Below are 14,777 nucleotides of genomic sequence, written 5' to 3' on the forward strand. Positions count from 1 at the left end.
GGGTAGGTGCTGTCCCCTAATGTACTCATTCCACAGGTGAGATCTAGGGTCAGAGAGGCAGTGACTGGCCAGATGTGACCCTGGGCCGTGCTCTTAGCCATGCTCTGTGCTGTGCTTGACTAAAGCCCTGACCTCTGTGGCCTCTCTGCCCTGGATTCCAAATCTGCCTGGGGTTCCAGCCCCTGAAGGGGCAGAGTCTGGCCCTGGAAGGGCCACTGGGACAGAGCTTCTATGGGTGGGGTGGAGGGGGTGGTCCTCTGTCCAAGTCTGTGCGGGGGTGGTCCTCTGTCCAAGTCTGTGCCCTAAGCTGGGACCCCGCAGGAGGAGGTCTCACCAACTCAGACTTCACGTGCGGTCACTGATGGCCATTGTGGGAACCACTGGACACATGGGATCCCTTGTCTGGGAGTGGGGTGAAGAGCCCTCTGCCCTTGGGCAGTTGAGTAGGGGACTTTGAGCACTGCTGCTCTGGGACCTGGGCAGTGGCGACCTGGTCAGCAGAGTCCTGGCCAGGGAGGCGTGGTCAGTGGGGGATTTGGTCGTCATGGGTCGGGTTAGTGGGGGCCTGGTCAGCAGAGACTTGGACACTGGGGCTTAGTGAAAGTGTGATCAGTGGGGAAATAGTCAAGGGGCCTGCTCAGCAGGGCCTGGCTAGCAGAGGCCTGGCCAGCTGGCCGCTGGATGACCTCAGACAGAGGGTTTGTCCTTGGAGCCTCTTTGCCTCTATTCATAGTGGGGATGAGTCATGGCATCCCTGAGCACTCGCCAGGTGCAGGTTCTGCACTGACCTTGTAGATGGCCTTTTCCTTCATCCTCACAGCAACTCCGTGGGTGGATGCTGTCCCCAAATGTAGCCATTCCACAGGTGAGATGTCTAGAGTCAGAGAGGTAATGACTGGCCCAGAGACCCAGATGTGACCCTGGGCTGTGCTCTCAGCCCTGCCCTGTGCCATGCTGGACTCAAGCCCTGACCTCTGCAGCCTCCCTCCCTTAGATCCCAGCCTCCCTCCCTTAGATTTCCCTGGGGTTCTGGACCTTCATGGGGTGGAGGGGGTGATTCTCAGTCTAAGTCTGTGCCCGAAGCTGGGTCCCCACAGGAGGAGGTCTCACCAACTCAGACTTCAGGTGCGGTCACTGATGGTCCCCATGAGCCCCCCTGGACACATGGGGTCCTTCATCTGGGAGTGGGGTGGGGAGCCCTCTGCCCTCGGGCGGTTGTGGAAAATGAAGGAGCTCTAGAGGGCTGCCTGGAGGGTGACGATTGTCTCTCCTGGTCAAAGGGGCTTGGAGACTGGAACCTTCTCTGTCTGATGCTCTAGAGACCTTGTCCTCCCTTTGTCCCAGGTATTCCCAAGGAGGATGGTCCCCCTGGGTGTTCTCCAGGCCCCAGAGTTCTCTTGTTTTTTTTCTTGGTGATCCAGGAAAACGAAGCCCCCTCCTGTACTGACAGCTGGGAATTGCGGAGTCTGCTGTCCTCCACCTCAGATGGGGTTTCCACGAGCAAAGAGGCTGCTTTGAACTCAATAGGTCATTTTTTCCCCAAACTAAACACCCTCCTGCTTGGCTGGCGTTGTTCCTGAAGTGGCTTCACTGGCCAGAGTGCGTGAGAATTGGAGTAGGATGGAGCAGTCACCAGATGTCTTGCTTCCTACAGAAAACTGGGCATCTTCGTGGTCCCAGAAGGATCCCAGAAGGCTGATCCTAAAGAGACATCTGGTTCCTGACCCCAACTGCCTCCAGGTGCCCGGAAGAGCCCATCGTGGGCCCTTTACCCTCAGCAGGTGGACGCTGTTTGTCCTGCCAGGGCAGGTGTGTGCCTGTCTCAGAGCATTTGGGAACAATGGGCCTCTCTGTCCAGGTCTCCCTGTGTTCAAGTCCTCAGGAAGGAGCCCACTCCTGGTCCAGGGCAGGGACTCTAGAGACTAGGGCAGGGGTGGGACCACCGGGTTTAGCCTCTTGTCTCAGGGAGCAATGGTGGAATGGGCTTACCTGTCTGGCCAGCATTTGGGGGTCTGGTGGGAGCTGTTCGGGTGTTCTCTGGAGCTCTCGGGTGCAGCACAGCCTTTGGATGACTTTGTCTTGCAGGATGGAGATGGATGAGGACCCAGATATCCTGCCCACCCAGGGGCAAGGCAACATCATCATTACTAAGTATGAGCAGGTACAGGTCAGGCTGCTCCCTTGAGGAAGGTGGGGCCTCACTCCCTCTACTGATCAGAGCCTGGTCAGAGGGTCCTGGGCTCCCCAGGATCACAGGGTGGAGATAGGCTGTCCATGCCCTCAGGACCCCAAGCCCCTCACCTTGCCCTTGTCTCCCTGGCCCTTGCTGGGTCACAGGGACTCTGAGCTGGGGCAGCAGTGGACATGGAGCATGAGCATGTTGACATCTGGAAATTCACCGGTCGCCTCTGGGTTATGTGGTGAGTCCTCTGTCCCCCCACCCACCAGTCTCACTTCAGGGACGGGTTTTGTTTTTAGAAAGGTCTCTCTGAGTTAGGGCAGTTTTCCCCGGCTCAGGCCAATCTCCTCTCCAGGATCAGAACTCCTCCCTGCCTCTCCTACGGGTCCAGCCCGGGGTCAGGGTTAGGGCAGAGCCTCAAGGCCCATCTAGGGAGCTCGGGAGAGTGAGTGGGACAGAGAGGGGCTGGGTCAGCCCCCGGGCTCTCAGCACTGAGGTCTCCACATGAGTAAGAGAGGAGGCGGCAGCCTGTGGGTCTGGCCCTGTCCCCTTGGGGCTTGCCCTGGTGAGATCTGAGGGTGGTGGCCACAGGGCAAGGGGACACCTGGCCAGGCCTGTGGGCAGTTGTGTAGCAGGTCTCCAAGGGCTCAGGGGGCCCAGCTGAGGCATCCTATAGGGAGGGGCATGGGGACAGCAAGGGCTGTGACCCTGGGAGGCTGGGGGAGAAAAGGGTAGGACCTGGCCTGGGCATTTCATAGTGAGGCCAGGGGGACAACACAGCGTGCAGCTGAAGGCCCCAGGGGTAGTGCTGGGAAAGGACTTGGGCCTGGTAAGGGGAGCCCAGCCTGGAGCCGACCCCTCAGGACTCACAGGATGGAGAGAGGGAGGAGCCTGGGGCAGGGGGGCAGGGTGAGCCCATGAGACCTGCCACTTCTGGAACGCACCTGAACCAAGCTGGCCTAGGGTGGAGCTGATAGTCTGGGGAGGAAAACAGGTGGGGTGGTCAGGGAACAGCGGCTCACCTGGGCCCTTCAGTGAGGGGACTTGGTCAGTCCCCAAGGCTCTGCGTGGCCCTCCAGAGACTCTGCTTCCCGCTGGCTCAGTCAGCACTGTGCAGGTATGGGGGGCTGAGTTGGGGCAGGTAGGACAGTAGGGGGAGGACAGGCAGGTATCCCATGTCCTGGTTTTTGCAGTGACTGGGAGGAGGCTGAGGGCTGAAAGTCAATGACCCTGAGAGCTCACTGAGGCTGTAGGTGGGGTGGTGGGGCCAGCTCCACTGCCTGCAGGGCCCTTGGTCACCCTTGTCACCCCAGGCTTCTCCCCAGCAGCGCTGAGCAGCCCAGTTAGAGACCTGGGGGTCTCATGCCTAGGCTCTGACAGGAAGAGAGTCGGGGAAGGGCCAGGGTGGCTGGAGATAGGGTCACAGTCTCTGCGTCAGACAGGATGGGTGACGATGGGGAACAGGCAGGGTCAGCGGCCAGGATGCAGGCAGAGGCAGGTGCACACTGGGAGGTCAGACCCTGCAAGGCCTGTGGGGAGTGTCGGGTGGGACGGGTTCCAGGTGCATCCTCAGGGCGCTGGGCAGCTCTCAGGCCAGGCTCCCTGGACTCTGGTGGGTGATGTGGTCACTCCCAAGTCACTGCTGTTAGTCAGGGCTCGGCCACCCACCCTAGGCGGCACCCATCCCGTCTCAGAACTGGACTTTCTCAGTTCCCGCAGAGGGTGTTGCGTCCAGCCCAGGAGGAGCAGTCCCATTGTGTGGGCCAAGGTACCCCACGGGCCCCAAGTGGCCCCTGCCAGGCCAGCCTTGAGTTCCCTCTTCTCCAGGGTCCTCGTGCCTCGTGGGCCTCAGCTGTACAGGGAGGCCCTTGTCTTCCTTCCCTGTGCTTTGTCCTGGGGTGAGACTTAGGGTGGATGGGCAGGGCTGGGGCCCTTTCATGGACAAGGATGGCTCCTGGCCCGGGTAGGTCCTCAGCTCTGCCTGGGTTGCCTTACAGTGAGACAGAGCTGCCCATGTCAGTGCCCTGAAGGTGAAGGTAAGAGCCAGTGCCTGCTGCGTGGGAGGCTGATCCAGGGACCAGGAATCAGGAGTGGTCGGTGAGACAGAGGGGGTGGCCCGTGGGCCCAGGCAGTGGTGAGTGGGCCACGGCTATCCCTGGGACTGGCAGCCTTTCCTGATGGACTCTGTTCCCATGAGCGTTTGACCAAATCCCAAACCAAGAACCACAATATTGGCTCAGAGGTCATTGCCTGTTTGCACCAAGTCCCCAGCTAAAGGCCAGGGCCCGACCAAAACTCAGGGTGTTTGTGGCCTGAGGATGGTATGTCCTGCGATCACCAGTCCAGACCACCAGCTCCAGTTAGTTCAGAGAGTCTCAGCTCCCAGGGTCTGCTGTGTCCTGGCTCCTTCAGGGCCCTGAAGCCTAGGACACAGCATCCATGGGCCGCTGCTGGAGGCCTGGCAGCTCCACTAACTCCATCCTGGTTCATTTGACAGCAAAGATGTTAGGAAATAAAATGCACTGCCAAGTGGCTGAAAATACTCGGAGACTGGACAAATATAAGAACAGCAGGAAGGTAACATAACAGCTGGGACTGGTGGCTCAGACCTGTAATCCCAGAACTTCGGGAGGCCAAGGTGGGCGGATCACCTGAGGTCAGGAGTTTGAGACCATCCTGGCCAACATGGCGAAACCCTGTCTCTACTAAAAATGCAAAACTTAGCTGGGCATGGTTGCGGGCACCTGTAATCCCAGCTACTCAGGAGGCTGAAGCACGAGAATTGCTTGAACCCAGGAAGTGGAGGTTACAGTGAGCCAAGATCACGCCACTGTACTCCAGCCTGGGCGACAAGAGTAAGACTTCATCTCAAAAGGAAAAGAAGGTAACATGGGGAGGGAGTGGCCTCTGTGACTGCTCTCTGCAGTCAGGAGACAGGCGCCCATGGCCATGACATGGCACCATCTGCCTCTCAGCAGGTGGTTGGCACCCAGTCCTCACCACAGGACGGCAGGACTGTTTGCCGGCTTTCCTCCCCCAGTCACCACACGTCCTGTCTCACTGGAGTGTTCTTCTGTCTGTAGCTGTCTCAAAGCATGTACAAAGGCATTCCCCTGGCGGTGTGAGGCTGGGCGTGGTCAATCCTGCTAGACATTGACAAAGTCAAGTCCCAGAACCCGGGAAATACAAGGTAAGGCCCTCCCACACTCGGCCAGGGCAGGACAAATAGGCCAGGCTGTGTCAGGAGCCCAGGACTCCAGCTGGAGGGAACGTCGAGCCCGGGTTGGGGGTGGGGGCTGTGCTCAGATGCACATGCTGGGCACAGATGGGGACTCAGGCACCACAGGTGCGCTGGGCTCTACTGACCTCCCTGGCTTCAGAAACAAGGCAAAAAAGGAGCTTTCTGCAGAAGGAAACCTTCTTTTCCTTCCAGAAGTGCTGACTGTGGGATGACTGCCGTCAGGGGCAGGGAGTCTTTGGTCTGTTCTGAGGCTGCTTCCTCCTCGCAGCCCTGCCCTACGGGTCATGAAGGAGAAGGGCAAGAGGTCCTCCAGGATCACCCACCGCATCCAGCTAGATGTCAGCAGCACCCTACAGAACCACACAATGTTTAGAGAAGGATTCAGAGTCAAGTAAGGTCTATGGGGGCTGCAGGTGTCCCAGGAAATATGGGGTGATCCAGAGGGATGAGGGCTTCCCCAGGGCAGAGGCCACGGTCACCCAGGAGGAGTGACAGAGCTGCCAAGGGCTCTCCTGGCCCAGGCAACAGCCAGCATTATGGACTGAGCACTTCCCGGACTCTAAGCCCTGGGCCGGGCTGGGACATATGGGGCCAGAACCCAGGTGGCTTCCAAGGAGATGGAAGGCAGCAAAAAATGTTATGCAAAATGGTGAAAAGTGCTCTCCACAACCCACAACTACCCAGGAAGGTGGCGGGGTGATGGGACTCGGGAGCCTTCCCAGGCAACACTGACAGCCCAGAATACTAGGGAGGATGTGGGGCCCTGGAAACTCTCACCCATGGCTGGTGGGAACACGACAGGGCACAGCCACTTTGGAGGTCAGATGGGCCGTGGCTCACAAAGTTCGGTGGCCTCATACCACACATCCCCAAAGTGTCACAGATATTGACCACACTGATTTGAAAACTGACATCCAAGTAAAAGCTGCAAGCTGCGTTCACCGCTTGATTGATTGTCACTCACACCCAGAGGCTACCGAGATGATCTTCAACATGGATACTTATGAGGAAGGAGAACCTCAGATGACTCAGTGAGGAAAAGGAACGAATCCCCGATGTCCACAGGAACATGGGTGGAACTTAGATGCATATTGCTGAGGGAATGAAGCCAGACCCAACAGGCTACCACCGCAGGATTCCAATTCATCGGCCATTCTGGGAAAGAGCAAAGCATAGAGACAGAGAACAGGTCAGGATGGCCAGTGGTTGACGGAGCCGAGAGACGTTAGCACACACTGGGGACTTGGAGGATGAAGGAGCTGCTCTGGGAGGGGCTGCAGTGGTGGACGGGAGGCTCTGCACATTGGTTCAGAACCATGGAACTGCACATCCCAAAGACTGGACTTCCGTGTCTGCAACCTGAGAAAAGCGGGAAGAAAAAAATCAACCAGAGTGAAAATGATTACGGATCCAACTGTACACCTACGGTATTTGCATTGTAAGGAATGGGGATTTTACTGAAAAAACTCCTAAAAACCAGGTGTCCTGAAGAGTTCACTGCTTATTTGGGAGAATATCTGAACCCAGAATTGTGTTTGTTGCCCAGGTTTGCAGACAAAATGAAACTGACAACATCTGCACAAAACAAAACAAAAAAACCCTCTTTTCCCTCTTTTCTAGGCAGCAGGAATTATGTGACATCCTCGTGGCCTATTCTGCATATAACCCTGTGAGTATTCCCGGGCAGCGATATTCCTGGGCCACGTGCCCATATTCACAGGCATGGGTGTCTCTCGGGGGTGTCAACACTTCTGGAAAATTCAGTGTTCGTGACCCACCAGCACGTAGTAGGCAGAACTCAAGCTCACTTGCTGGCGTGGACACCCAAGCAAGGGTTGGCTGAGGGGGTCAAACTGAGATGGAAAATGATTGAGGTCCAGATTCTTGGTGTCATCTTGACCCGATCCCCACGTCTCAGATGAAGAAATGACCTTCCCCTCCTGGTGTTGCCCCGAAGCCCAGGAGCTTGGCAGGGTCGCATGCAGATGGTCCTCACAGGAGACAGGTTTGACAAGTTGCTGAGGTGCCTGATGGATCAGGCTTTTGTCATTAAATGAGTTTGCATCCTGAGGAAGCCTTTTCTTCACCAGAAACCAGTCAGAGATCCAATTTTCCCTTTGCCTGAACGCCATAGGAGTGCAGCACACAGGAAGGGTGTCACCCAGGTGGCTGCTCCTGCGCCACTCCCACTTTCCAGACCATTCCAGGCAGGGAGAGCTGCTGAGCTGACTCCATGGGCTGCCCACACGGGGTCTGGACCCAGCCGCCCTCCTGTGCCTGGCAGACAGCCCCTGAGCTGTTGCAGGACCCTTCGTGTGGTGGTCAGTGCCCCACGCCTGCCCTTACGGTGGGTGCAGTTCACAGGTGCTGCTCCAGGCCTGGCACAGGGGCCTCCCCAGCCTGGCTCAAGGGAGGGAGCATGAACAATCCCTGCCTGTGCCCTTTAGGGCCCTGTGAGCTTAGACGCTCGCTGCAGGAGTCCCCCCAGGATCCTTGTCAGCTGAGTCATACGTGACCTGCTCAGTCCTCATGCCCACCCCAAATCCCCGGGGGTTTGAGGCAGGTGTCCCTGAGGACCTCTGCCATCTCTGGTGACATGAGTCCTCCCAGGTGGCCTCAGCCCTCCCAGGTGACATCCTTCCATGGTGACTCTGGCTCTTGCAGGAGGTGGGCTACCACAGGGACCTGAGCCACGTCACCGCCATCTTCCTCCTGTATCTGCTGGAGGAAGATGCTTTCTGGGTGCTGGCCCAGCTGCTGGTTGGTGAGGGGCACTCCCTGCAGGGTAGGTGGACAGCTGCCCCCGGGGCCTTACACAGCCATGCCAGGGAACGGCCACCCTGGCTGGCGATCCTGACTTCCTGGCAAGGCGCCTTACTTGCATCCCAGCTTGTTTGGAGCCTCCAGGATGTCCCTGCTGAGGGTCCCACAGCAGCCTGGGTCTGGACAGGGACCCTCTTACCTCAAGTCAGATGCCTTTCACCCCCAACAGCAGAGGTCATTGATACCTCCCCCTGGCGGGCCTTTGTTCCCTGAAGCCAGTCCCAACTTTGTGCAGACACTGCTCACCTCCCTGAGTGTCCTCTTGTCTCCCAGCTGGCTGCGCTGCCAGCCACTCTCCCTGCCCACGAATGGGCCGATGAAGCCCAGAGGGCAATGTCCCCCATGCATCCCATGTCCCACAGCCTGACATCACATCCAGGAGATGACCACATAGCCCCCAGCACCCACCCCGTTCTCCCCACTGGCACCTGCCTACCTCTGTCCTGCCTCATAGCATCAAAGGCAGGCCTGCTCTCCTGGCACCTCAGCCCAGGATGCCACTGGGCACCACCTCCAACTAGGGTCCTCCTCCCCAGGGCTAAGACCATGTGACGGGGTCACCAGATAGGAGGCAGGGAGGACTCAGGGCCCAGGGTCCTCTGCCACTACCCAGCTCTTGGGAGTGGACTCTGATGGGGTGATGGGTCGGGGGCTTCTCAGTATTCTACAGCCCAAATACTGCCTGGCTCCGGAGGCTCCTATCACACCAGGAGCAGGTGTTGCACAAGTCCTTCCCAAAGATCATGAGACACCTGGTGAGTGGACGACACCCCCAGCTCTTCCCCAGAGGCCCTGGGTCCCACGAGCCAGGGGCAGCTCGAGTCCCTCATGGAGCTGACAAGAGGCCAAGTCCCAGCCACGGCCTGACCTGGGATGGGGATTCTCCGTGGGTTCGGAGTTGGGTTTCCTTTTCCTGCCCTGGGGGAAGCAGAGGCGCTGGGACCAGCGCCAAGCTCTGGCTGAGCAGGGCTGAGGGAAGTGTGTCCATCAGGCTTCTGGGTATGGGGCAGGGGTTGGGGGATCCCTGGCCACTGCCCTGGGTTCTGCTTCTCAGAGAAGAGTCTGCAGAGGGGACTGAAAGTGGGAGGACTTCAGGGTAGCCCAGGGGGCCCTGAGCACCTCTGCTCCTCCCTTCAGGGCAAGGAAGGGCTGTGCACTGAGGGTTCCACGTTAATGAGGCTCCTCTGGTGTTTCATTGGTAGGGTAAGGAGGCACAGGGAGACCCCAGCCCAGGGATGCAGTGCCCGGCTCCCTCAGCCCAGGGGTCCAGCTCCCCCAGGAGGACCTGGTTCACCCCCAGGTCGCAGGAGGCACAGGCAGGTTCCTGCAGGGCTCACAAGCCAGGCCCTGCCCAAGAGGGGCATCCCACGGCAGAGGCCAGGACTCAGGCCCAGCCTCGTGGGAAGACTAGGGCAGGACCCGACTTGGGAGGACCCTGGGAAGCCCCAAATCCTCAGGAAGTCCCTCCTTCCGGAAGCCGCAGCGCTGCTGAGATGAGTCCCCCATGAGGAGCTACAGGACCTTGTCTGACTCAGTCTTATGGGAGGGTCTCATCCCATGGAGAGGGGTCCCCAGGACTCCAGGGTGGGCCCTGCTCAGGCCACCAGCCCCAGCCTGGAAAGGCAAGGTCCTCCCATACCTGCTGTCCCCACAGAAATCCTTCGGGCTCACCCTGCAACTGTGGGATGTGTTTATCTGGGAGGGCGAGCGGGTACTGACGCCCCTGGAGCATGCATCATTCAAAATTCACAGGGGTAAGTCCTGTGTGCCCAAGGGTGACCAGGGGAGGGAACACACAGGACAGTTCCCAACTGGCTTGAGGGAAGTGTCCTCCCACTGTCCCCATGACTCTCTCCTCTGTCCTGATAGGGGGGTCTGGCCTGGTGGGCTGGGCAAGGCATGATCATACTGAGTCCACCCTCGACATGACCCAGATGAAAGTCAGGAGTGTGGTGAGCACTTCCCTGCCTAGCCTTCCCCAGCTGTCACCTCCTGTGCACAGCTGGATCCCAGGGTGGCCAAGAAGGACCAGGCACCACCTAGTGGGAGGTGGGCCTGGTTGAAATTGGGTGCAGGCACAGATCCCCCCAGGGAATCCTCCTGGCCTGATGCCCACCCTGTCCCTAGAGTGCCCCATGAAGCTTTCCTGGAGCACCATCTGGGAGTTTCAGGAGCGACTCTCTCAGAGCTGGGCCCTGGAGGACAACACAGTCCTCAGGAACCTTCAAACCTCCATGAAGGAACTCACAAGGAAACACTGGGACCTGCCACCCCCAGGTGAGCCCCAGCACCGGGTCCCCTCCCAAGTCACCCTCTGGGACAGTCAGTGGTGGGGAGTGCCCAGGCCCCACCAGCCCTCCTACCTGGCCTTCCTCCTGCACCTCTTCTTCCTCCTCTTCCTCCTCTACTCTAAGAAACTCAAGTGGGTCTGCCGGTCCTCAGGGCAGGCTCTGAGAGCATGTGTGTGTGTGTGTGCTGGACATGCTGTGCGGACAGGCAGGGGTCATGGGCAGGACCCCATAACACCCCTCCCCGACTTTCCACATTGTCCCCCTCACCCCCTCAAAGGGCCCTGAAGGGCACTGGGGCAGTGAGATCCAGCTGTGGAAGCCCCTACTCCCACCTCCAAGCAACCTCAGAGAGCAGCAAGGGCCCCTCACTCCTGAGTGCCCCTCCAAGGGTGTCAGGACAACAAGCCAGGGGGACAAGAGAATCAGTGTCCCTGACCCAGAGAGGATTTGGGCAGAGGGGATGGGGGAAGCCCTGACTCAGAGCCAGCACCAAGAGTTCAGCTGGGCATGGGATCGGTCCAGCCCTGGCATGGGGTGGACGGACTGGAGGGCAGAGGGGAAGCTGTGGCCATTTACTTCTCACCTGCTGTGGAGACAGGCCCCCATGCAAGGTGCTCTGAAAGCTCCCCCACCCCAGGCTACACACAGCCCTTGCCCTGGGATCAGCAGCCTGCAAGGGCATCCTCAGTGTCAGGCCAGGGGGCCACACAGGGACCCCGAGGACTCCAGAGGCCCAGGTCTGTGGGGCCCACCCTGAAGGGACCTGATGGGCTTGGTGAAGATGTTGTTTCTTTTTTTCAGCTAAGATGGAGTGAGGGTCCTCGAGGGTGACCCCTGGCATTGGGCCCTTCTGTGAGGGGGACAGACTGGCTGTCCCCACCCCACCAGCTCAGCTCCAGGAGCTCATGCCATCAGTCCCCCTGGGACAAAAGCCTTGTCCTCCCCAGCCTGGCTGGACAGGACTATCCCTAAGACCGAGGCTAAGGCCCAGCAGCACAAGGGGGCTTCCCCAGAACCCAGGGCAGCAAGCCACTCTTTGAGGGGCCCAGAAGCTCAAGATGAGGGCAGCCTGTCCCCTGGTGAGGTCAGGCTTTGTATTACAGGGAAACACTTGTCTGGGAACGCTATGCCACAGCTCCACACAGACCCGCATGTCGGGAGTCCGTGTTTCCTGTGCTGCCATTTTGAGCACGGCTCCTGGGACTCTGTCACTTCTCCATCATCTGTGGACAGCCCTGGAACAAAAAGACAGACCCCACCCAGCGAGCCCACTGGGACCCTGACACCAGGCCCTGCCCTGGCTTATAACAGAGAAGAGGCCGGTCAAGAGACACCCCAGCAGCAAGGTGGCACCTGCCTGTGACTCCCCTTGGTAGAAGAAGAACTTGGAATGGAAGGAGCCCAGGCAGTACCCGCCCAGCTGCCTTACAGCCCCAGATGGCTGTTGGACCTTGGTTTTTACTGCTATTTTATTTTTATTTTATTTTTGGCTTGTGGGCCTTGAGAAATCCCATTCAATGGGGGACTTGGTCCCATCAAGGCCTCAGGAGGGAAGGCTGAGCATAGGGTTCCCACAGCCCTAGCCAGCCAGCAGCATGCCCTGGGGCCCCTGACCCCACCTGTGGGTCAGAGTCCCTCCTCCAGGGCCCAAGTCCCAGGCTCAGTGGGACCTGGCTTCAACCCGAGTCCTAGGAGGAGAGGGGCACCGTAGGCCTCCAGGTGACCACGCAGGGGACCAGGGCACTTCAAGCCCTGATGCCGTTAAGGATTCACATCAGAGAACACATCAAGAGAACCTGGCAAGCCAGGCCAGAAGACACTGAGTCCCCGTGCCATGTGATGAGGATCTGGGGGCTGGCTCAGGGGGTCAACAGCTGTGAACACTGCTGCCTCTCCCGGCCTCATTCTGCAGTGCAGGCAAGTCCTGCACCACCGGAGCCTGGCCCACACGCCAAGTGCCCTGGGGTAGTCCCACTATGCCAACATGGTACCCTGGAGGCTCCCAGCCCTTCCTGCTGGCAACCACCCCCTCCCTGGAAGCATTGTCCCTGCAGCCTAGCCCCTGTCGCAGCCACAGCAGGCAGCCACTGCCAAGCGCCAATCCAGCTCGGCTTCCCAGAGGGCGGGGGCGCCCTGCAGTCATTGCCTCAGCAGCTCAGACTGTGAAGATAGTTTCATTCTACATTCCCATGTCCCTCACCCAAGAGAAGTCCCTGCAAGAGGGATGCTCTTGATCCTGAGGTGGGGAAATGGCACGCCAGGTGGATGAGCCAGCTCCTTTCCCTGCCACCATGCTTTGCTGGATGGGCCCACAAGTGGGCCATCAGACAGGAATGAGACTGCAAGAGACTCAGCATCTGCTCGTGCCCTGACCAGGCTGGACCCGGGCCTGACCACACACTGCCAAGTGCCCCCATCTGCTGATGAGAGACTTGGTCGATCCCTGGGCTGGCACTGTTTCCCAGGAGGACCGGTTGGCCACCTGTGGGCAGGCTGTCCGCACTGTGGAGAGGGCTGAGATCGGCCTTCACTGCAGGGAGCCCCTACTTGGACACAGACTCGCTGCCCTGCCTGTTTGCCATCACAGCAGCCCACAGGGCATTGCTGTGTGACCAGGGTACCCTATTCACAGGAGGGACATGGACCATGGCCCTGATCAGGGAACTAACGTTTCACTACATCAGCCCCACCTGGAAGCAACTGGGCTTAGGATCGCTCAAGTTTACCCTGAAGTGATGATTTGTCTTAACAAGTATAAATGTTACGCTTTCTACTGAAACCAGTACACGCAGTATACCAGTGCTGACTCTCTGACAGCCAGAAGGTGTAGTTCTGAGAGTGAAAGGGTGAAAGTGACAATGTTCAGTATTGCACTGAATGTCTCAGTCGCAAGTTTTCCTAGCCTGTCCCTGAAGAAATGGAGCTTTGCTGTTGGAAGTCTGAGGACCTAGGCAGAGTTGAAGCTTCCCCCCAGGGGAATACAACCTAATGGCTTCTATTTAATATGAAGGAGACATGGGCTAAGGTCTGAAACCCAGGGTGGGTTCTCTGGTGTTCTTGGTGTTTTTCATGCAAAGAAAAGTCAAATAAAAAGAATTCCCACAGAGGCATCTGAAAAAGGAGGGGGCAGGAACTATTCAGAACTCAGAGGCTTCAGAATCGAAGATGAGGCCCAAGCAGGAGACTCCTGACCTGCTGAGGGGAGGGGGGAAGATATGTGGGGGGTGGGCTGGAGACAACGTCATAGAGGTCCACCCTCACCTTGTGATCTGTCAGAGAACTGTGCGCTTGAATAGTTGTGCACATCTTCTCTCCACTGATTACAGTATTCTTTCCCATTTGGGACTCTCGCAATCAAGCAGGGAGCCTCGCACAAATGCACATTGCTGTGCCCATACCCTGGGTCTTGCAATCCCAAGGCTGGCAAGGATTCCTGTAGGTCAAAGGGCCTCAGGTGACTTCCGTGCACACCCAATGACAGAGTCCTATATGACCACCTTCCTGCTCAAAAAAAAGGAACGAGTCATCGAACAGCGAGCCGGTCACGGAAAGGGGGTGAAATGTGAGTGCGGTGGCTTTCCTGACACCAACCAAGACTTTGGGCACAAAGGGCAGGCTTGCAAGCTCTGGGCCACTGACCTCCGACCAGTGAACGCCCCAATGCAGGCCGGTGTGCCCTGGGCTGTCTTCTCCCTCCTGCCACCTCTCCTCAGCTGTCTGTTTAGGATAGGGAGAACCTGCCCAGTTTTCAGAAGAAATGTAGCTTATTATGACATGAGAAAGACTTCAAGGTGTTATTAGGGGAGGAGGAGGTCCTGAAACAGCTTCCTGAAAATGAGAGGGGAAAGGAAGGTGTAAATATGTTGGTAATAAAGTTCTCCAACCACAGCCACAGTCATAGGAAGTGTTTTTTGTTAACAATTTTTGTTTTCAAAGTTTATAGTAAACAAAAACGTCTTCTGATTGTCCCAAAAAGAAACAGCAGTTTTACACAATGATAAAGATACACACCCGAAGCCCAAAATAAATCACACTTGGGTCTCTATGTTGCAGTGGTGCTGGTGCAGTATAAAGGGAACATCCAGGGAGTTCCAGTGCCCTGCCCGGTAGCCCGTCCACCGATAGGGCCCCGGGCTGGAGGGAGGTCACGTTCCACTCAAAGGCTCAAGCGCTGCCTTCCAAGCATCTGAAGAGGGAAAGCCCATTATCTTCCCAAAATGCAGGCAAGTTTTCATACACTGGT

General features: G+C 58.0%; 1 protein-coding gene across 10 annotated transcripts; it reads left to right on the forward strand.

Annotated features, from left to right (window-relative positions):
• The first annotated feature begins 397 nt into the window (after positions 1 to 397).
• Positions 398 to 12,292, forward strand: LOC108538616 (TBC1 domain family member 3D-like). Of its 10 annotated transcripts, XM_017886797.1 has the most exons (12): positions 398 to 1,527; positions 1,655 to 1,809; positions 2,086 to 2,161; positions 2,338 to 2,420; positions 5,263 to 5,369; positions 5,613 to 5,811; positions 7,041 to 7,089; positions 8,085 to 8,205; positions 8,904 to 8,998; positions 9,898 to 9,997; positions 10,371 to 10,520; positions 11,638 to 12,292. In XM_017886797.1, the coding sequence occupies exons 6-12, from the start codon at positions 5,705 to 5,707 to the stop codon at positions 11,895 to 11,897; spliced, it is 882 nt and encodes a 293-aa protein (XP_017742286.1). In that variant the 5' UTR covers positions 398 to 1,527; positions 1,655 to 1,809; positions 2,086 to 2,161; positions 2,338 to 2,420; positions 5,263 to 5,369; positions 5,613 to 5,704; the 3' UTR covers positions 11,898 to 12,292. The 10 variants fall into 10 exon arrangements, with proteins under 10 accessions (XP_017742286.1, XP_017742283.1, XP_017742282.1 ...); XM_017886794.1 differs by lacking the exons at positions 398 to 1,527; positions 1,655 to 1,809; positions 2,086 to 2,161; positions 2,338 to 2,420; positions 5,263 to 5,369 and adding an exon at positions 6,296 to 6,858 and having other exon boundaries at positions 5,718 to 5,811; XM_017886795.1 differs by lacking the exons at positions 398 to 1,527; positions 1,655 to 1,809; positions 2,086 to 2,161; positions 2,338 to 2,420; positions 5,263 to 5,369 and adding an exon at positions 6,391 to 6,858 and having other exon boundaries at positions 5,742 to 5,811.
• Positions 12,293 to 14,777: the final 2,485 nt, after the last annotated feature.

This window comes from Rhinopithecus bieti, unplaced genomic scaffold (genome assembly GCF_001698545.2).
Source record: "Rhinopithecus bieti isolate Rb0 unplaced genomic scaffold, ASM169854v2 scaffold_16721, whole genome shotgun sequence".
Lineage (NCBI taxonomy): Eukaryota > Metazoa > Chordata > Mammalia > Primates > Cercopithecidae > Rhinopithecus > Rhinopithecus bieti.